Genomic DNA, 22,478 nt, shown 5'->3' with positions numbered 1-22,478 from the left:
TAGAAAGAGGCACAAATATACCAAGAGTATTCTCCCTTTGTTGTTTTCTCAGCCATGGCATCCCAGAACCAGCTTCACTTTATCTTGTTTCCTTTGATGGCCCCGGGCCACATGATTCCCATGATCGACATTGCCAAGTTGCTGGCACAGCGTGAGGTGCTTGTAACTATCATTACCACGCCCATCAATGCTCAAAGATTCAGTAAAACTATCAATAGTGCAATAGAGTCAGGGCTCCAACTCCAACTCATCGAAATCCGTTTTCCATCTGTGGAAGCTGGTTTGCCAGAAGGTTGTGAAAATATTGACATGCTTCCCTCGCTGAACATGGCTGCCAACTTCTTTGTTGCACTTAACCTGTTGCGCCAAGAAGTGGAGCAATCCTTAAAAGAGGTAAATCCCAAGCCAAGCTGCCTGATTTCAGACATGGGTTTACCTTGGACGACACAAATAGCTAAAAGGTTTGATATCCCAAGATTTGTGTTCCATGGAACGTGTTGCTTTTCGCTCTTGTGCTCTTACAAGTTACAACATCCTAGTCTCCAGGATTCGGAACGACATAACCTCAGATACAGAGTACTTTGTGGTGCCAGGCCTGCCGGACCGGATTGAAGTTACTAAAGCTCAGACATCAGGTGCCATCAACGCGAACTCATCTGCATTGAAAGATATTACCGACCAAATCAGAGAAGCCGAGGAAACATCATATGGTGTGGTGATTAATAGTTTTGAGGAGCTGGAGCCCGAGTACTTGAAAGAGTATCGAAAGGCCAAGGGGAAGAAAGTCTGGTGCGTAGGCCCTGTGTCATTGTGCAACAGGGATAACTCAGACAAGGCCGAGAGGGGAAACAAGGTTTCAATTGATCAAGAACATTGCTTGAATTGGCTGAATTCACGCAAGCCGAGATCAGTGGTTTATGCAAGTTTCGGAAGCTTGTCTCGCCTGACGCCTCTGCAAATGATGGAGCTTGCATTTGGTCTAGAAGCATCAAAAAGACCTTTCATATGGTCGATTGGAGGAGGCGGACAAGTAGAAGCACTAGAGGAGCTGATTTCGGGAAGTGGATTTGAAGAAAGGACCAAAGAGAGAGGCCTCCTGATCAGGGGTTGGGCACCACAAGTGCTCATACTTTCCCACCAGGCAATTGGAGGATTCTTGACCCATTGTGGGTGGAACTCGACGCTGGAAGGGATATCAGCAGGTGTGCCAATGGTGGCGTGGCCGCAATTTGCTGAGCAGTTTTACAATGAGAAGCTGATTGTAAAAGTACTCAAGATTGGAGTGAGCGTGGGTGTTGAAGTGCCCGTGAAGTGGGGAGAGGAAGACAAAGCGGGGATATTAGTGAAGAGGGAAGATGTCAAGAAAGCATTATATGAACTGATGGACGATGGAAAGGAAGGAGAAGAGAGAAGAAGAAGAGCAACAGAGCTTGGGGAGAAGGCCAAGAAGGCAAGTGAAGAAGGCGGCTCTTCTCACAAGAATATGACAATGCTAATCCAAGATGTCTTGGAACAGCAAAGCTAAGGGAAGTAGCAAAATGAAAACACAGGCATGCTGGTGGACTAAGATTTCCTGAATAATATTTATTATCTGTACGATTATCTATGACAAGTAAAGCATTCGGTTTCTATCTAAATTTGCTCCACGAAACCATACTTTCTTTTTTTTTTGGGATCCAGAGTGGGTTTTTGTTGGGGTAGTCAGCTTATGGGTTTTTGTTGGGGGAGCCAGCTTAGAGAGGAAACATGTATCTTCTAGCATCCTACGTTTGAATCACGGCTTGTATCGTTACGTGTTATTATTACACGAAAATACAATTTTAAGTCTGGGATGATTTTTTTTTTTTTTTTTTTTGAATTATCCTTTTGAACAAAGCATCTTGTGATTCATATCAGGACATGCCCTTCTATCTTAGCAGATTACCTAGGAAAAGTTCCAATTGAGTTAATAAGCAACTTATTTGCTGTGGTTAATAAGTTCCCTAATTGGAAAAGAAGTTTTTGACCAAGTTTGTCTCCTACAAATTTTTTAATAACTTTAACTATAGTAATCTTAAAAAACTTTTCAAAGTTTTTAAAATGCACACATCAAAATACCCAAAACATTAAAAAAAATCCATCTTAAAAATTTTTCTTACAAATTCTACAGTAAACTATAGTAAAGTTTTAGACAAACATTCAAAAAATTCATTTGCCATAAGCGAGTTGAATCAAATAAGCATCTTGACTAGCCCTTCAACAATATAAATAACTTTTGTTTATTAAATTCCACCTCTTTTATGTTAAAAAAAAAGTCAATTTCATAGTATAAGGATTCCTTTCAGTGGCATGAGTGGCTTTACATAAAAGGTATTTGCAATTATTAATCTCAGCTTCTCGGTAAGTAAATATTTGCAATCCTAGTTTTAAATTCGCTAGGGATGCCCAGAACTTAAAATTGGAACGCAGCAAAAAGAAAACATCCAAAATTGGAAACTTTCAAAGATTGTTACTCCTTTCACGTATTTCATGATGATTTAAAAAAATTGTTGCAAAATGTAACCATCTCAAACTTTTACTGCTTTTTTTTCTATTTCGCAATCGACATAGATACACCCTTGTAAAATGTTGCGTGACGTGAAAGGCATCTTGAATAATTTTGCCATATGAATGCCTCATACAACATTGAGAGAGAGAGAGAGAGATGCAGCCGTGTTAATGGCAGCTGTTAACAGGGTTGCATATTTCATTTTTAGGTTATACCTTGTACATGTTAGTAGTAGAGTTTTTCTATTCTATAAGGTGCGTGGGTGTTAAATTTTCTGCAAAAAGTTTAAAGTTAAAGTATGTACTCGATTAAAGTTTTAACGCTAAAGTTTTTAGTAGGGGTATACATCTTGATCTGGTGATTTGACAAATTAGGTGATCCGATTTGCGTCCGATCTAAATTAGCAGATATTCGATGTCAGATCATATGCGAATCGAATCACATCCAGATCAAGAAGTTATATGAATTGGGTTCAGATGTTTTTTTATCTGTGGATATTTGATTTGATTCGTATTACATTTTTCTTTTTTAAAAAAAAAATTTTTTACACATTAAATCCACTAATTTATAATAGTCTCATATGTTATTTCTTATTTTTATGCTTATGTTCTCTTTCAAAATGCACTTTCTTAGTATGTGATGTTAAGTTTTAAACATATTGTCGTATAATTTGTAGATAAAAAAAATGTAAATGAATTATTGAATCTTATTGTTTTGAATTGGAGTAAAAGAAAAGAATAATGATAGTTAATACAACACATCACTTATAATTTGGACCAAAAACTCATATGTTAGTTCAACATATCACATACGCGATATTTTTGAAATTTTAATACACTTAAATTTCATTTTATCTTTGAAATTTTTTTATCTTTTTTTAAGAAAATTAAAATTGGATACTGATCTCAGATTGATTCGATCCACATAATGGAGATATTCGGATATCTGAATTATTAACGGGTACGGATCATAAAATGGCTGTTCAATCATTTGGTTTACGGATCAAACACCCCTAGGTTTTAACCTTAAAATACATTCAATCTAAGGGAATGGATAATAAATGCTAAAATCTTCTAGAGAAAAATCACTCCTTTTTAGTGCTAAACTTATGCTTTCAAATGTGTGATTTGTATCAACTTTTTGTGTTTATAGTTATGGCAGCTTGCAGAGTTGCAGTAACGAAAATCCTAATAATCTCTTACACATTGCATCAACACTTATACTAATACAATATCTTAAGAATGAATGAACCATTGGGGCAAAGTAAAGTTTTCGCTGCCAAAGTTTGACATAGGAGCGATTTTAGTCTCTAAAGTTTTGATCAAAGCAAATCTGGTCACTAATGTTTTAAATTTGAAGTATGTTTAAGATAATTAATCAATTTTTTTCAATTTTTATTGGAATGTAACCATGTGTTTAACTTAAAAAAATAAAAAGAAATTATTAAAATCACAGGGATATGCATCCAACATCCAAAATTAACTTTGATCTTGACCTTATTTCTTTCTCTCCCTTCTCTTTTAAAAGAAAATGTAAGGCCAAAATTTCTGACAAGGATCATGTGACTCTATCCTTTGGAAATTAAAAAAAAAAATCATTCAACGGTCCTAAATGTGCTTCAAACTGAAAATATTATGGACCAAATTTGCTTTGGTCTAAACATTGAGAATTATAATAATTCGTGCCAAACTTTAAAGACCAAAATTGCATTTTTTTTCATATATATATATATATATATATATATTAAGAATATACTACTCCACAAGTTATGTGTGTAAACAACTACTGGATTCAGTCTAGTAATTGGGGAAGAACTCTTAAATTCTTCCTTATTGTCAAGTTCAGGTTTGAATTATGTGCTTCACAGTTAAGAGTAGAAAGGGTGTGGGAAAGGATTAGAGGGTTTTTTTTAAAAAAAAGAAAAGAAAAGAAGTTATGTGTGTAAACTTTATGAGTAAATTTTATATATACTGACAGTGTATACACTGTCACTGTTTGATTTATGACATGTGTGCAAAAGTTGAATGTTAAATTTAAATTTTGCCTAATTATCGTTCATCGAACGTTGATAGTGTATACACTGTCAATGTAGGAAAGATTAATCCAAACTTTATCTAGTACATATTATACAACAAATTAGTTGGGCTTGACAAAGGTAGATTCTTCGATTGGTTGCACCAATCATATTTCAACCACATTTATACACACACACACTATATAGTCTCATATTTGTCACTTTTAAAAGTCCATGCTTTTTATGTATAGTAGCAAAAGTAAAGGTAATTTATTGCTTTTTTTGAACTTTTTATGTCATTTTTTCAGTTTTGTCTAAGAAGAAAAGTATAACATATGAGTCCACAATCATTCACTGTCCACGTAAACTATTAAACTTAACATGGAGGGCGAAATACACTCAATACAACTTTCATGATACATAATTGGACGTGTAATGAAAGCACATTGTTTACTACTTGATGTCGAAATTTTGAAAATTCAAATACATAATAGAGAATCAATAATCACCACGGATACAACTTGAAAATGAAAGGATAGTTTTTTTGCTAAATTTGATAAGATGACGTAATTTTATAACATACCAAAGAGGAAAACATAGCACTTTCAATGGAACAGAAGAAATAATACAACTTCGGTGGAGAAATCCAAGATCCTCGTGGACTGGTGCAAGACATCAAAAGTTTTTTTAATTAAAAAAAGGCCTTCTGCCAAAGACCGAAAAGCAAAATCATAATTTGAAAGGACAAATAAAAAAATTCCATCACAATGCTGTCTGCATCATCTATTTCAGGTGTTCAACGCTAGGTTTATACACCACTAAAAAGATTAGGGTAAAAAGGGATGCTTGATTTTCTTTTATTTTTGGGCGTTCTTCGCAGGAAATCATACAAGGTTAGAAAAAAGTCAAAAGGCATTACAATTTCTGCATCTTTTGTACAATGCAATGAGAACATGTCCCGATACTTCTGTACAAAAAAAAACAAAAAACAAAAATGGCCCACTAAAATTCGTAGTATGACTACAGCTTCACCACCATAAAGGGGAGTGGCAAGGCACATTGGGTGCATTGTTTACAATAAAATGTGAAAACCTATACATATTCTCGTTAGGGAATAGGGAGAGAGCTACAAGTACATGCATGCATAAAGATACTGGAGCAAGAAAATCAGTAGTAACAGGAGTCAGGCTGATGTTCAGACAGTAATCATGATGTTCCTCATTTTCCCATGTGAGTCAATATTCTGCTGATTAAAGCAGCTTTTGCACCAGTAACAGAGAGGTTGTTTGCCGTCAAATAGTACTTCAGCTCAGCCACGGTCAAGTCCTTTAACTGAAACAACCACAATAGAATTTAACTGACAAACATCCCAGAAAACAAGAAATTAATTGCTGATTCTAACAAAAAGAATAGCCAGATTTTTTTTTTTTTGTTTCCCTGGAATGTCATCTAAGAAGTATGAACCAAGAACCAGAACCATCAGTTTCACCACAACATTAAAGAGTTGATGCTGCTTTATCTATCTATCCTATCAGACATGCAAGGAGGAAGTCATGCATTTTGAATCAGCAAGTCATAACCATATTTCCTACCGTGTTGTGCTTTAGGTATGCTTAAACTCTCTAGAGGAAAAAAGAAAACATTGACTCAATACACCAATTTGACTTCATCGTTACCTATACAGATGAGCAGTGTTCAACAATCCAAGAAATGAAGTTTTATTTAAACCTCAAAATTAAAGATCAGCTTATCTGAACGCACCTTTCCAGTGTCTGCAAGTTCAAGCCAGTCATATTTTGAATACTCCTTCGTTGCATTGTCAGCAATTGCTTTCCGCTTTCGAGAGGCCTCAGTCATTGTTCCACCAGTGCTCAAATCATTGTCTTCATAGTTTTCTCCGAAGACCGAAAGTTTGAATTCTTCCAACAGTTTAACAATACCTGGCCTATGATCAGTATACCCAGAATTAAATATCAACTTTAGTAAACTTCCCCCCCCCCCCCCGAGAGACTTCCATTCAACAATTTGACGAGAAAATCTAACAATGCACAGAAATTCTAGCACCTGGCCATGCCCTCTTGATCAGGAAGAGTTTCATCCTTGATTTCAGGCATCTCATCTTCATCAAGAGCAAGAGCCTGCAATACAGCATAATGTCTCTGCAAAGCTGCAAGAAGTGCTTCTATCAAGGCCAAAGAAATTCCACACTGCAGATGGAAAAATTAGGAAGAATGAAGCCCAAAAGAGCCTAATAAACTTTGTTTGCAGAATGGCAGATTCAAACAACTCCATGATACGAGCATGAAGGCAATTTTATAAGAGCACTTAATGGTAATTCAGAGCAACATTCAGTCAACTTTTCTAAAACTTGACACAGTTTAACAACGAAACCCAGCATGATTAAAATTACTAGTAAATGACAAATGAACACTTGGGGAGTCACCACATCAATATTGTTTCATTCAAAACCTCACTCAGTCAATGTATTCGACTGCTTGGCCCACAGTCATTTCCCCAATTTCAGAATGCAAAAGAAGTAAAAAATCAAATATGAATACATTTAAGGTCATTTCCCCAGTCCAAAGACAAATGGATGTAATCTCTAGCTTCGACACTTGCACATGATATACTAGCTACCCTCTTTATGGCTTGTCTTCATAAGTCAATTGGAGACTTTTATATTGTTATTGTACTCTTTCCTTTCAAAGTTCTCATATTTCAGGAGCTAATGCTCGGCCCTCCAACCACTGTGCTTGGTCTACATACACCATCCATACTGCTACTTAAACACTAAAAGTCAAGCTCTATCCAGGTCAAAGACTCCAGTTCCACTCATTCCATGTAAATTAAGGGCCCATTTGATAAGACCGAAGTCTGAAATCTGAATTTTGAAATCTTAAAATTAGTGCTGAAAGTATTAAGTTGTATCTGATTGATAACTAACTGAATTATAGTGCTGAATTGAAAAATCACAGAAATATTATGTTTTCATCTTTAAAAAAATTACCTTTATTTGTGTATTTAGAGAGAATGAAAAGAGTGTGTGTGTGTGTGCGTGTGTTTGAGAGAGAGAAAATAATGAAACAATTTAGAGGTGGTGTTTAAGTGCGCATATTTGTGTGGGAGAGTATATTTGCATGCGTGAATGTGAACAGAAAAAGAACAAATGTATATTTTGTGTACAAGTGTGTTATATGTATGAGACCTATAGTATGTACAGTCAATTCAGAAAATTCAGTGAAAAATATTCACTTAAAAGTTCATACACAAATTAATCAGTGCTTAATACATCAAGTGGTAAGGCATTTCTATTTTCAAACATGCTGAATTGAAAACGTTCTGAATGAATTAATTTTCAGCATTAAATAGAGTTATCAAACAAGCCCTAAGTATTACTATGCTAAATGGATTGTTAAATTACATGTTATATATGCTATTAGCATTCTGTCAAGTCAAAAGCAAAACAGACAGCAATTGGAACAGTACATGTGATACATGATAGTCAAACATACCGGGATTTGAAAACTGGCATACCGAAAAATCTTTCAAGTCAATACGTCGTACCAAAGCAGAGGCCGTTTTAGTTTGATCATCAGTTGCTCGAGGTGCAATGGTGTTTGCATCTGCATGAACCTGCAAGTTTTACACCAAAATTTTAGAGCTGTAATGTCATTACCAACCTACTTACCCAAATACATACATACATAGACATATATATGTATTGTATGTATACACACACACACAAACATGTATTCCTCTTACCTCTTCAACGTGTCTGATGTCATCAGAATATGGAAGGTATATCAAATGCATTCCTGGTGGCTCAACCTGACCACCACCACTAATGATCTCATTCTATAATTTGACAATAACGAGAGTGTAAGTACGAGCAGGCAGAAAAACTGATGCAAAATAAAAATAAAAAAAAAAACTTTTCCAAGTAGTCCCCTGCAATGTTGTCTACTGGTTATTCTGTAAAGAAAACAAACTTGAACCAGTTCATCAATTAGTTGGATACATATGACCCTCCAGTACTTCAGAGGAAAACAAATAATCCTCTAGGTGCACATTATGCGTGGATGCTCTTTTTCCAACTTATCTCCATACAGGTGTGTACCTTACAATCAAGGTACTGCAGATTGCACATGCACAATGTAATTCGGATAGCAAAAAAAATAAAATAAAATAAAATGACAACTCTCTCTCTCTTCCCCCCCGGCACGGGGGGTCTTCTTCAACACATTCGATGACCAGAAGTTATAGTGCTCCACTGAATTTTATTCACTCCAGCCAGGGAGACTAGAGGCATGCACCCTCCAGGTGTGAAGGTCCCCTACTTGGTACTAAGCCTCCATTTTTGCCACCCCTATCCAGACCATTTTCCTGTCTTCTAGAATCGTGTACTGTGATATTTACATCCATAATTGAATACACCATCCTAATTTGTGAGAGTGTTATGTGAGCGTATGTATAAGAGTGAAGGAGAGTGTGTGTGTGTGAGAATGAGAGAGGGAGGGAGGGAGGAAAGCTCCCAAAAGGGAAAAAAAAAAAGAGAAAACGACAAAAATGAAGCCATGGTAAAGGCAATAATCAAAGAAACTTGTCTGGGTATTGTACTCCCCCATTCGAAGAACATTGCAACTCTACTGAAACTGTATGCCTAAATGACACATCTTTAAGACCAAACAAAAAAATTAGAAATCCTAAAGTCTAAATCAGACTGTATAATGCACAACCATCTACAGTTAAATTATACAAGTTGACTATGCACGCTTAAAAGCTTGTAAACCGATAATAGAGCATCAAGATTTTAGCCACATTAGACTGTCATGGAAGTTAGGTCCTTTTCGTACATCAGTGATCATTTGCTGACTGCATGTTAGAGTATCAAAAATACCAAGTGCAATGGATCAATAGCATTAACTTATTAGAAAAGAAACTGCATCAGCTGGTGAAAGAATACTGTACAAAACTGATCCTTGAAACACCCATCACTATTAGCAAGAATGCAGATTTTGGCTAATATAGGAGAGGCAGTCAGCAGTAGGTGAACCAATCATATACTCCAGCCACAGATTAGCCAAAGTTATGCTAAGCTCATTTATACCAACTCAGAGTTCAAAAACATGCATTCTACAAGCTGACCAACATGAAAATGAACGGTGTTAAAAAAAAACGTACTTGAGCAACCAGGGCAACCAGATGAGGATTATTTGAACTTCCACCAAAAGCAAGAGCAAAACTGAAAACAATACATGAAAGAATAAGTCCATAGTATTAGTTAAAATAAAAAAAACCAAAAAGTCAATGACAATTCAATCTTGTGCATGAAAAGATGTGAAAGTACAAGTATCAGAAGCAAACATTTAAAATTGTTCCAAGCTGTGGCTATAACGTCAATATCCTTCTCTTTTTTCCTCCCTCATTTATAAGCAGCAGTAATATAATAATATTTGCTTAAAACTGCACTAAATTATTAACCAGAATGTGCTCAGCTATTTAGAGTTGCAATAAGAACAGCAACACAAACCTAGAAAGAGGAGAAAATATTTAACAGTCATTTTAGCCTGAATCCAGTGGATGGCACAATCATTCGAACAATTGAGCATCCTATACAATTTTGGGTAGATGTAGCAGATGCATGAAATACTCCAACCATAGGTCTCAACAGTTCTTTCTTTTTGAGAAAGTTTCAAGAGTTCAGATGTGCATTGTCACCTCCATCAAAATAACAAATATGTGAAAGGAAAGAAAATATATACTGGGTTTGTTTGGATTGGCTTGATTTCAAATAAAAAAATTTACTTCACAAATTTCAACCACCTTTTTATTTTCCCAACCACCTTTTTATCTCACATACATCACATCACAAAAAGTGCTACAGTAATTATTTCAAATAAATCATGCAAATAAACTCTTATCCAAACAAACTTACTGAATTTCCAAGATTGATCGTTTTTTATGAGGATTCTTTAATGCTTTACTATTCCAAACTAGACTTTCTGCTTAATGGGTTTCAGCCTCCCATCATAGCACTTCAAATAGATCCTGAGCTCCATAGTTGTTCCATGCTTTTGCATGTTAATTTTTAGTATCGAGGGATCAACTAGAAAATACAGTATTATAAAGAATACGAAAAATCAAGATTACTAACCGATTAAGCTGCAACATGGATCTATGAAGAGCAACAAAAATGCAAGTACTTCCAATCACTTCCTGCATTAATACTATAAGCAGTTAACAAGACTATAGCTGTAGCAAGAAAACATCAGGTGTGTTTGCATACAAAATTTTTTTCCAAATATTATTTTGTTTGCATCATAAACACATTTTCCAATCACCTTTTTATACTTTCAACCACCTTTTTATCTCACACACATCACATTAGAAAAAAGTGCAATAGTGTTATTCTAAATAATTTAGAAAAGTTTGAATGACCATACAAAATTGCACAAGTCAAAAGTTAAAGGCTTTAAGCCTCTACACTTTTCATGTTCTTTTGCTAAACTTCCAACAATCACTAAAAGCATGCATCATGTAGCAATTAGACTCTGAAAACTACAGTTTTATCCACCTCTTAAAGAAAAAATGAGAATGTCTGTTAGCTTGACCCATGATTAGATCTCAATAGTCAATAATAACAGTTGATACGCATCGAAGAACATGCAAAGTTTCTTTTAAAAAAAATCAATGAAGATTCTTAATTCTGTAAACCTCGAGTTATTGCACATTTACGTCCAAGATGGGGTTTTTCTTATTCAGAACAAAAAGAACAGTATAAATTACCACACTTGAACAGAATCTGCAATATTTGAGATATATCCTACCGTACAAAAGAGAATGGCACTTGTATGACAAACTCCATTAGGCATGACTAATATTTTGTACTTTCAAGCAGTACAAGGCTAGCACAATACTACAACTGAACCTTTTTCTTGTGCATACTTTTACACTTACTATGCATCCAAATTCATAACCAGGCTACTCCAAAATACGAGAGAGAGAGAGAGAGAGAGAGAGAGAGAGAGAGAGAGAGAACTGGAGGCTTATGTAGTAAAGACATGAAAGAACAGCAATAATTAATCAGAATTCCATGACTTGTGAAAAATTACCATTCAGTGATGAGATCATCAGAAAGAAATGGGACTAGGATATGGCAAGAGCAAGTAGTATTAAAATAGAGGAGCAAAACCCAGGAGTCTTGAGAAAATAATTATAACCTCATCACTAGGAAAAATAAATGTTGATGGCCTCAAGTTGTGATAGTCTTTCAAACAACTCAATGGCTTGAAACCTAGAAGACGAAGGTGTCCACTGGCAATTCTCTTGATTTCTGAAAGCTCATCAACAGATAGCATGACATCTTCACTGAAAAGATATGTCACATAAAAATACAAAGTTTGAGTACCTCTCTACCAGAACAATTATCTGCTATCAAACCAAATATTTGAAATGTTCTTTACAAGATAAACTAAGGAGACAGAAAAGGGTGAGACAAAGTACTTAGAGAACAACTTCATTGCACACAAAATTTGATGTTATACAAAAGTAGGGGTGTTTGTTGTGCATGCAGTTTCACCAGCTTATGTTGGCTTTTAGCAATTTACACTTAAATATTGAGATGCAAATCTTTGCTCCCATGGATTTTCTGTTAATGAGTTACTTGCAAATTTTCCATTATTACTACTACTATTACTACTACCACCACTATCACCACCACCACTACTATTAATTTATCTTTTATTTTTGGTATTATATATTTATTTTACAAATTTTGTGACTCCTGCTGCGACAAAAAGTGGTCCAAACAGCTAAACATATGACCATAAGAAATCACATGCTTGGTTAGGGAAATGGAGGTTATCAATAGTAATGATATTTCAATTGTGTTTAATAAGTGCCTATGGGATTTGATTTCACGGAAAGAGAACACAAGTAATGCATTTCAAAACATTAACCTCCTTTTCTGTAAATATTAGTCTGATTAGTGATCGCCATTATTACAAAAAAGGAACTTCTAAAAAAGCGAAAAAACAAGCACATCAGAAAGCTATCACTCTTAAAATGAATGTCCCAATCCACTGTGATTCTCCCACCTGCCCCAGACGCACACCAATGATAGCAGAGAGAGCGTGAGAGAGAGAGAGAGTGTGTGTGTGTGTGTTTGTGTGTAATATTGGGTGTGGTCATGGTGTTTACGATCGTGATACTTTCCACCCGATTGAAGAACCTTTAATTGCTATTCCAGTTATCATATGATGCTTTACAATGCAATGCAAATTAAGACCAACAGATGCTCTGACATAGCATGCAACAGACGCACCTCTTGTAAGACTGAAAACGCTGAGCAGGCTCCTGTAGTAATGCACCAGTATCCGTACAAATGAAGGATCTATCAGACTGCAAAATGTCAATAATCCAAAAAACCCTGTCAATACTAAGAAAATCACACACAATGAAACACTTGGCCCAAAGAGGTCGATGAAAGTGAATTAAAGAGATAAATGGAGGCAGACAACAAAATACAATAAATTCATTATTTAAGAGCATTAAACTTGTAATATTGCATTAAAAAGGTACATGATAAGAAGCCCCAATTTTCCATACAACAAGAAGATTGGAGATAATGCATGACAATGGCCAGGAAGAAAGAAAACAACCCAATAAACCTCGTAATCTCTTAATTTGGTTTGTGGCAGATAACCATGTAAGCAGATCTTTATTTTCCTTAATATCTACCTTTCCTTCTAAAGATTCTTGGTAGAACAAGCAGTTTTCAACGAGGAAGGGATTTTCATGAAAGAAAAGAGCAATGCTTGAGAAGGCGGAGATCTTTTTCTGGCTTCTAAAACTAGACTTTAACTGAATTAACTTCAGCAACAGCTCCTTTAAGGAAAAAAAAAAGGCCACCAATAGATAATTAAAGATGATTAGATCAGCCAATATATCAACGGAAGTTTGACAGGTTGCCAGGGTCTTTACGTATGTTGATATAAACTACAATGGGGGAAGGATACATTTAGAGGCTCATCCAGAACAGGAAATTTCATGATGCCTACAATAGTCTGAAAAGGGAAACTAGTGGCCGCCTGAAAATAGCAATAACAGGGTCTCTTTTGAGGCTGGATTAGCCAATAGGTGATGAAATGACGTCTCCCTCAGGAATTTCTTCTTCCTTTTTCTTTTTGGATTTTGAGGAAAATTTTCCAGCTTAATATTTCTAAACATATGCAATTGAGGAAATATGGCATTGTTCCTTCATTCTCAGATTGTTGGATTCTTTACATGTTCATTTATATGAAGCAAAAAAGATGCATATAAAAAATTAATGTTCTAGAAAAGACAATGTAGCTTTCTCTTTTACTTAGAACAAAGCAGTTGTCCACATGACAAGTAGAACGATAACTAAAACAATCTCAGACTACTACCCACTTGCCAGCACAATTAGATTTCTCATTAATGCTCCAGCCATCAATTTGAAGACGCAGAAAAGGAACTCCAGCCAAAAAGACAGTACCAATACTATTGGAAAGACTGGTTTGAATATTTTCAAAGGGCAAGCTTTGTCCCTTTGTACAGATGCTGAGGCAAGTGGACATAACGTGTACAAAGTGATTGGATGCCTGTGATGGGTAATGAGGATGAATCAGTCTCTATCAGATTTAAAAAGCTCTTTATTTTTCCAGTTTGGAACGGAGAAACCTTTCAAACACACAATTAATCATAATGGAGGAAGCCCAAAGAGCAATAAAGCTGAATTGTTCTACCACAACTTCATGTTTCCAACCTTTTCAACTGTTTTCACTCCTGATCTCGAGAATAGTGGGAGGAACAATGTTTGACAAATAACTTGACAACTTAAAAAGGAATTACTGCCTCGTGAATAAGTATATACTACTCAGCATCACAAAGTAAAAATGAATTAGATAACTCCTACCTTTATTGGAAGATTAGTTACTGAATCAAGCCAAGTAATTGTCCCTAAAACCAAAAACACAACGGATTAGCAACCACTAGGAAAAAATAGTATTTCTTTTTTTTTTTTTTCCAAGCTACATATTTGCAACAAGAGAACCTGGATTGGTTGGACGAATCAAAGCATAGGTGTCCACATCTATGGACATACCATTGGCAATTATGAACTTTATTCTTCGAATCTTACGTTTCTTGAATATACGCTTCCTCAGTTGTTCCTTCATGTCTTTCAATCTGATACAGAAGGTATCATTTACTGGCTAATACCAAAGTGCAAAATGCTTTCCAACTAATGTAACCATGCAACAATTACAAAAGAATGCTGCCAGTCAGCAAACAAGGAGATGAAAAACACTTGACAGGTAATAATTTGTTGAATTTCTTTAGTTACATTAGTTGTATTCATCTGTCTAATGCTCATGATTATGAAAAGATCAAAGTGGAGTATTTCCAACTCCATCCATTTTTATTCAGCTTTTGGAATCTTGTCAGAAACTGTTTCATATTTTAATGTTCCAGGTGAGAGACAACTGGAAAATTGTGTACCAAATCAAGATCCCAGAAAATAATCTTTTAAATTCTTGGTCTGGAAATATTTGCAAAAGAATCAAAAAAGTATTCAGTGTCAATTTCATAATTCCCAATCTCCATGTTGATGAACTTCAGCTTGATATTGGTTCTTCAAACTTATTTGTGTTTTCATTATATGGTAAGCCTAAGAGTAGACAAGATTTAGCTTTGCAGTAGACAAGATTTAGCTAGGCAAATTTGGAGCATGCCGATCTCTCTTGGCATCAGCTCTTTATGTTGAATTTCAACGGTTCATAGCCGCAAATTGACATTAATCATTGCAAAGTTGGGCATAGGGCTGCTAATTGTGTGCAACAAATCAATTGTGTTTAGAACTGCAACATCAGCTTTAGCTTTTGTGGCAACAATTAGCTTACTAGTGCTCACCTCTCTCCAGCCAAGGCTTGAAATTGAGTAAGTTCATCACCTTCCAGTCCAAGTAATTCCTGTGAACTTACCAAATTGAATGACATTCGTCTAAATGCACCAAAAGAAGTTTAATAAGACCGCTCCAAATGTAGGCATATACATACAGCATAGAAGAGAGATATGTTAAACTCATCATTTCGCCTACTCAGCGGGAGTAGTTCAATGGAAATACCAAGATCTTGAGCATCCTGAGAAAAACACAGAGAAGGATCAATCTCAGTCTTACCAATAAAAATCCGTGAATGAAGAAAACAAACTGTATGTTTATCGTTCACAACTAATCATCTGATTATTGCAAAAACACATATGCATATATGTATCCTGTCTTTACTTTTGCTCGTTGAAGTGTTGTTCGCATCATATCCATTTTTGTAATTCCCTTGATACTGCCAAAAGGATCATCTTCATTGGTAAGCAGAAGAATTCTTTTGTCGGCTGTTTTTGCAGATCTGTAGGAATTCAGTCAACATGATCACTGAAAACCAAATAGCTAGATAGTGTTGGTGTCTCAACAGTCTTCTGAGAGAAAAAATGAGAAAGAAAAGGGATACCCTTTGCGGAGTAGAGCTTGAGCAACCCAAAGAGCATTATAGAGAGAATTATCACGAGAACCAGACAAGATACCATATTTGCTGCCAATGTCATTATCAAATTTTTCTGCAAACAGGCACGGGTACTATTACCATACCATTTAACTGATTCAAAAGGCATTCCCAAGATTAATAAGTTGCATGTAGAATATGGGAAAGAGGAGGAGAAGGTAAGTATCATGCTTGACAATTTGTAATTACTTTACCTTCTATGCTCTCAAATTCTTTGATAAGCCTTGCTGTTGGCCTGTCTAAATCCTCCCTTTCAGCAACATTAAATACATAAACACCATTCAAATCCTGCAAATTCTTTTTCTCTCTCTGATTCACAAATAAAAGATGAAAGATGGAGTATAAGCGCCTGGACAAGAAACTAAACACAAGCTGCTTATGCAGAAATTCAGACAAATTAATTCAGTCAAAAGATTGACTCCCACTTGGATACCATTCTGTGTGTGCAAAGCTCAGGTACTCATAGGATGTTTCAATTGTCTAACAGAAATTCCAATACCCTCGAAGAACATGTTCTTTCTTTATAGGTAAACTGTCCACAATTTGCATAAAGGGCTTCTTTAATTCAGAGCACTCCACCATATTGAATTAATCAACATGTCCTGCCCATCTTTACTTTGTTTTTGGACATGGAACTATAGAATATATAATCCCAAGATCACCTATCCAGGCATGACACCTAGGTAAGCCACACCATCATAAAATAATATATATACAAAAAAAATTTTAGAACAAATCCCAACAGTACTTATACCTCTATTAGGAAATCTGCATGCATTATAGATAAAGAAATTCTGTCAATTATGTTAAAAACCCAACCAAATGTTGCATAATAATGTCACAAAGAATTAGGAGTAAGATGGCTAATCCCCAGAACTCATAACATTGGGAAACTGAACCCCACCTCTTAAGTTTGTGAGAAAAACAAGCAAAAAAACACATCTCCCAGATTTCAGACTTTCTTTTCTTTCCAAGCTAGTATACTTCCTTCACCGCTTGAAAAGGGGAAACATTTGATGGGACATAAGAGGCAATACTTTCCTCAACAAATTCTTTCTTCTGCATATTCCCCAAGAGTAGGATCAAAGGATTTAACCAAAATGCCTATTCCTCTCATAGTTCAAATCTAAATATCTACCATACTTCTTTCAATATTAGAAAACTAGTAAAGTAAAATTAAAGCAACTTGCAGAACTCTGCACTTGATCCAATTTCTGACTCTTTAACACGTTCACCTTAAAGGTTAGGCTGATAGGGAACTCTGTACCATGTTTAGGCATAGATCAGCCACCGGGCAATCTTACCTCATGTCAAATTTAGTAAATCTAACAATGTGTCTTATCAACTGTCTTTACAGCCAAATGCTCTAATGAAAAGTTGCTGAAGTTTCTTCTTAAAATCCTTCCAATTCCTTCAACAACTCCAACACAGCAACACTAAAGTAGTTTACTATCTCCATATTCAACAACTCTCCTGTACCAAGGTCCTTTAAACAAGCTAGACCACAATCCTTCTTCAACTCAAATAAACCACCATAGAGGCATAGACAATTCCAACAATGTGATGCAGAAGCATGTTAGAACTTAGATTTTGTTGTTGTTCAGTTGATTATACTTTGTTGCCAACATTTTTTTGTAGTTTCTGAAATTGTTTGGCAGGTGCACATATTCTAGGCATGTGCCTGAGTGAGGGTATTTTGGCCTTTTGCCACTTTAGGACAATAATGTGTTTGGAGCCCAAAAAGTACCTATTTTAGGTACTGCAGACAGAAGTTTTTATCACAGCCATTATCTTAAAATATCTACCAGCTCTCTTGGGCTCTCCAACAACCTAGAAGCTAACTTCCTTCAAAATGTTGTGTTCTCTGTTCAGCTACCAACTTCCACTTTTAGTTTTTTGCACCCTGATGGAGTGATGGATTTGTAGCAAATGACAATCTTCCTACACCAATTTCTCTTCCTTATCAATTTTTTTGAGAAGTTAAGCACCATTAACTTTGCAGAAGGACAACACAGGGAAGTTGGCAATATAAGATGATAGAACATGAAGCCATCAAGCTCAAACCCAACAGGGTGTTAAATTCAAAAATATCCAAATGGACGTAGGTTAGTCTCACTTTTCAAAGTCATATAGATTTTTCTTTGAAAAACCATGTCATATTAATTATTTGATTCAAGGAACACTGCTAAGGAAACTAGAGATACAAGAGCTGCAAAGCTTGTTCCCCAAAGTCCAAATAAATGATAGTCAATGACTGCTTCAGACATATATCTAAATATAAAAGCTGAAATAACAAATTTGATTCATGGACAAAGACAATAACTACAGAGATAAAATCCTTACAGTATTGAAGAAACATATTGCGACTTCGTCATAAGATCTATTAATGATCTGAGTCTTCAGTGATTCCAAAATGCAACTGATAGCAGCGTGAAAAAGCGATCCATCCTTTGCATCCTCCTGAAACACATGATAAAAACCTGTTATATAAAGACAAAAAAGGATAATGTCAATGACCTAGCACAACAAACCACTCTCCGAGGGCATGGAATGTCTAATTTTTTTGGTCAGAATCTCCAAAAGTACTGTCCACGTTAGATTATTTTGTTGAAATACGGGAAAACTCCATTCAATTCTCAATGGAAATGAAGTTTAGCTAATTCTCCCTGGAACTGGAAGATTATTTCGAGATCTTTGAACATATTCGAGGGTTCAACGTAACTTTGTCACTTTGGCCAACACACAAGATGATAGTTTAACTTTTGAAATCAAACATTCTTTAATAAACAACAATCTTTTCAATTACATTTTGACTGTTCAATGCATTATTATATCAACTATTGCACTGAAAGATCCCCAAAAAAATAAGATGCAGTCAACCAGATTCCCATTTTGTGTAGATCTCTAGAAACAAAGGAAAATGAAACAAAAGATGGTTGATTCCAAAATGCCTTTCTGGATGTCCTCAATGTCAACTGAATAAACTAACAAGAATGTTCCAATTCAAAAGTATGGTGGAGCCATCTCTAATGGTTAATAGATGTAGTACTTGACTTCAGTAATTGAAGAGGACCACTAATAATCTACACAGCTACAGAACAAGAAATCTACTCTTTTCTTCATGTTTGAAAAATCTTCCATCACAATTTATTCTCAAGGTAATTGATGATGAAAGACAATTGCTACTAAGAGCCATTCCTAAGGCCATTCCCACAAAACAGGTGAATCTTCCTTCTTTCAACCGATTGAGCTTTTTAGTGATTTCTTCCTTTAATTTAGCCAGGTAAACAGCCATGTCTAACTTCCTCACACACCTTGCATCTCTTTCTTTAATAATAGGTCATTTTCTGCTTTCCAACATAAAAACATGATCAAAAGTTTCTTTATTTCTGTTGGGTTGAAATTTTCTTGATTAATGAATTCCATGATGCCTTACTCAAAAACTTCTTTGGAATACTCAGTAGAGGAAGGGCATAATAGGTTCACAACTAGATAAAAAACAAAAAAGAAAAACTTGAATTACTTTTAAAAAAAAACTTATGGATCACTCAACTAAGTGAAATGTACTAGTTACAAAAAATTTCTTTGCAGTAAAAAATTAAGTATGAAGATTATTAAGCAAAAGTCATAAAGATAATCTTAAGTAAATTGGGTCAGTAAAGATTATTAAGCAAAATTCCTAAAGATTTTTCAGCACTCAATAATCTTAAGTAAAGTCCATAAATATTGCTTTCACTCTGTAGTTCACAGTAATCCCTCAAACATGCTCCAATATAGGAAAACTTATGAAAAAGGAGACTGAAGATGTCTTATTCAGAGAGATGGCAAAATTTTATGCTGTCAATTATCAAGGGCATTTGTACTGATTTTTAACGCCACAATAACTGGATATCATATTTATGGAATTCAATTCATGCCTCAGTGGTGATATCGTATTTTTCTATGAACGTACTACTAAATACTAAATGCACTACCATCAAGTAAACATTCTGTAAAACAGTCGCTACAACTGCCTCTTACAGTGAATAAATGAAGTACCGTTCATAACTTGGTAGTGAAATAGTACATTTACGTGAAATATACTGCCAAATGTACTAAAAAAATGTACATTTCGCATAAAAAACCACAACACATGCTCGTTAGAACAAAAAATCCCAATGTCGTGACCATTTTACAAATTAAGGGTCCAAAAAGCGTGCCATTTCTACAAAATTTTGCCTAATAGGAACATTCAATGTGAGCTTATTCGCCATTTATACCAAAATGCAGTTCAATTTAACCAAAATTATGCTAAAATACAGCAACCCTTTTGACATTATTTTAAGTTATCAACATCCAAGCCTCTATGACATTATTCCCTTTTCAACTAAAACTATAAAATCTCAACTAATAAAAAACCCAATTTCCATAATCCATAAACAACTAAAACAAATTAATATGTACATAAAAAGAGAAACGAAGGGGACTTACTGATGGGCAAGAAGTTGAGAACATTTTCGGGGAAGCGTCGACCAGGTAAACCAATAGTTCTTTAGTAAAATCTCTTCCCTGAGAAAAATTTGAATTTTCGTTTTTGCTAGTTTATATTTGAAAATTGAAAGAATATTGGATTAGAAGATGGGGAAAAGAGAGAACCTGATGGAATTCGCTTTCAGGATCGTCTTCGTCGTCTCGAAATACGTCTTCAGGGTCAAGGTCCATGGCTGTCCGGTGATGTTTTCCGGCGGATGGAAGGAAACGACAACGTAGAGAGAAGTTCCGGTCGTGCGTGGAGTCGACCAGAAGAAGTGAACAAAGTATACTGAAAAACCCCGCGCCTTCTCGGAGAAGCTTTTCGAATAAAGGAGGGGGTTTTAAAGAGGTTGGTGAAATGACAAAATTGCCTTTTCCTTATTTTTTATTTCTTCATTCTCTTTTTCACTTGGGTTGCATATTTTAGAATGGGTCTTGAATTTTGTACAATTATTTTTCTTCATGTTTGGATAGACATTTGTACTGCTTGCATCACAAACATATTTTTAACACATATTTTTATCCTTCCAATCACTTTTTTATTTCACATATATCATATCACAAAAAGTATTATCGTCCTTCCAATCATTATTTTATTTCACATACATCACTTCACAAAAAGTATTATATTAATTATTTTAAATAATATTTCAAATAAACTCGTACAAAAACACACTTTTTTGGACGTGAAGTATATAAGATTAAAAGGAGCGATTTTGTCTAATACTCCCTCTATCTCATTGAAAGTGTCTTACTTTCGATTCTGGGATATCCCAAAATATTTTTCTTGTTGAGAACGTCAAAACATTTTTTTAGTTTTTCTTTCTAATCTATCCCCTCCCTCTAATTATACGCATGTTAGCATTCAAATTCAAATTTTAAATTTGTGGGTAGGGATGGCAACGGGGCGGGGGACCCCTCCCCCATTCCCCACCCCGCTGCCTACAAACTCTCCCCGCCCCCGCCCCGTCCCCCGCCTCCCACTCTCCCCTCCCCGCCCCGCCCCGCTTCCCCCGCGGGGTTAATAAAATTTTTCCCGCGGGATTAATAAAATTTTATTATAGTTAAATTTTAATAAATAATCAAGTACTAAAATATCAACACATTATCAAGTTATTATTCATTTTAATTTTACAATTGAAACTCATAAAAACAATCAAACAAAAGTTATTTGAATACAATCTAATATGATGAAAATAAATACAACTAAAATAGTTAAGTTTTCACTTTTGGTACAAATACAATCACTAATTCATTATTGTGTTTGTGCTTTTTTTTTGAGAAAAAAGTGTTATTCTATTAAGTGTAATTAGAAAATTAGTATAAATGTATTAGTAAATTTAGTATAACTAATTAATAAATTCTATTAGTAGACATGTCTAATTATTCGTATAATTGATAATATCAATTATATTACATACACTAATATACATTATATAATACATCTAACTAATAATATCATTATCATAAGTTTATAACTAATTAAATTACATATTATATATAATTTTTTTTTGCAGGTGGCGGGGCGGTATACCCCCGCCCCGAGAGCCCCCCGCGGGGCGGGTGCCTGCGCATTACCATCCCTATTTGTGGGCATAAAATTGGAAAGAGAAATTCAAATATCACAATCAAATTACTATTTTTAAAAAGTTGGGTGTTCGAACCAAATAATTGGGATGAAGGAAGTATGTGGTTTACCATTTTATGGTAAAGGTTTGACAGAGCAATGGAGAAATGACACGTAAGGAAATAGGGTATTGATGGTGGTTTTAACACACACGGGCGTTGGTATAAGAACGAAGTTGTTGTTTGGTTTACATCTTATTTATACACACTCATTTATTTGCAT

At 35.1% G+C, this 22,478-nt stretch overlaps 2 protein-coding genes across 2 annotated transcripts; one reads left to right on the top strand and one right to left on the bottom strand.

Moving 5' to 3' along the window:
• On the top strand, positions 1-1,683 carry LOC113764552 (UDP-glycosyltransferase 73C3-like). The gene is given in 2 exon segments (XM_027308478.1): positions 1-555; positions 557-1,683. Coding segments are annotated over 2 exon segments (1,470 nt in total). The 5' UTR covers positions 1-54; the 3' UTR covers positions 1,526-1,683.
• A 3,758-nt stretch (positions 1,684-5,441) lies between these two features.
• LOC113764551 (ATP-dependent DNA helicase 2 subunit KU70) lies at positions 5,442-20,926 on the bottom strand. Its single transcript, XM_027308477.1, has 19 exons — positions 20,753-20,926; positions 20,588-20,665; positions 18,461-18,577; positions 16,312-16,426; positions 16,067-16,172; positions 15,847-15,964; positions 15,620-15,703; positions 15,474-15,532; positions 14,617-14,750; positions 14,479-14,522; positions 12,865-12,941; positions 11,762-11,909; positions 10,696-10,757; positions 9,723-9,783; positions 8,304-8,396; positions 8,054-8,174; positions 6,606-6,708; positions 6,303-6,486; positions 5,442-5,873 (listed from the first exon to the last, which is right to left on the bottom strand). The coding sequence occupies exons 1-19, from the start codon at positions 20,816-20,818 to the stop codon at positions 5,760-5,762; spliced, it is 1,884 nt and encodes a 627-aa protein (XP_027164278.1). The 5' UTR covers positions 20,819-20,926; the 3' UTR covers positions 5,442-5,759.
• Between the last annotated feature and the right edge of the window lie 1,552 nt (positions 20,927-22,478).

Source organism: Coffea eugenioides, chromosome 3 (genome assembly GCF_003713205.1).
Source record: "Coffea eugenioides isolate CCC68of chromosome 3, Ceug_1.0, whole genome shotgun sequence".
Classification (NCBI taxonomy): Eukaryota; Viridiplantae; Streptophyta; class Magnoliopsida; order Gentianales; family Rubiaceae; genus Coffea; species Coffea eugenioides.
This window is presented reverse-complemented; position numbering and strand designations above follow the sequence as displayed.

Coding starts and splice junctions, on each gene's coding strand:
- LOC113764551 (XM_027308477.1), bottom strand. CDS start 20,818: ATGGACCTTGACCCTGAAGACGTATTTCGAGACGACGAAGACGATCCT. Junction 20,666..20,752: donor CTGAAAGCGAATTCCATCAG/GTTCTCTCTTTT, acceptor AATTTTTCTCAG/GGAAGAGATTTTACTAAAGA. Junction 14,751..15,473: donor CAAGCCTTGGCTGGAGAGAG/GTGAGCACTAGT, acceptor CTTCTGTATCAG/ATTGAAAGACATGAAGGAAC.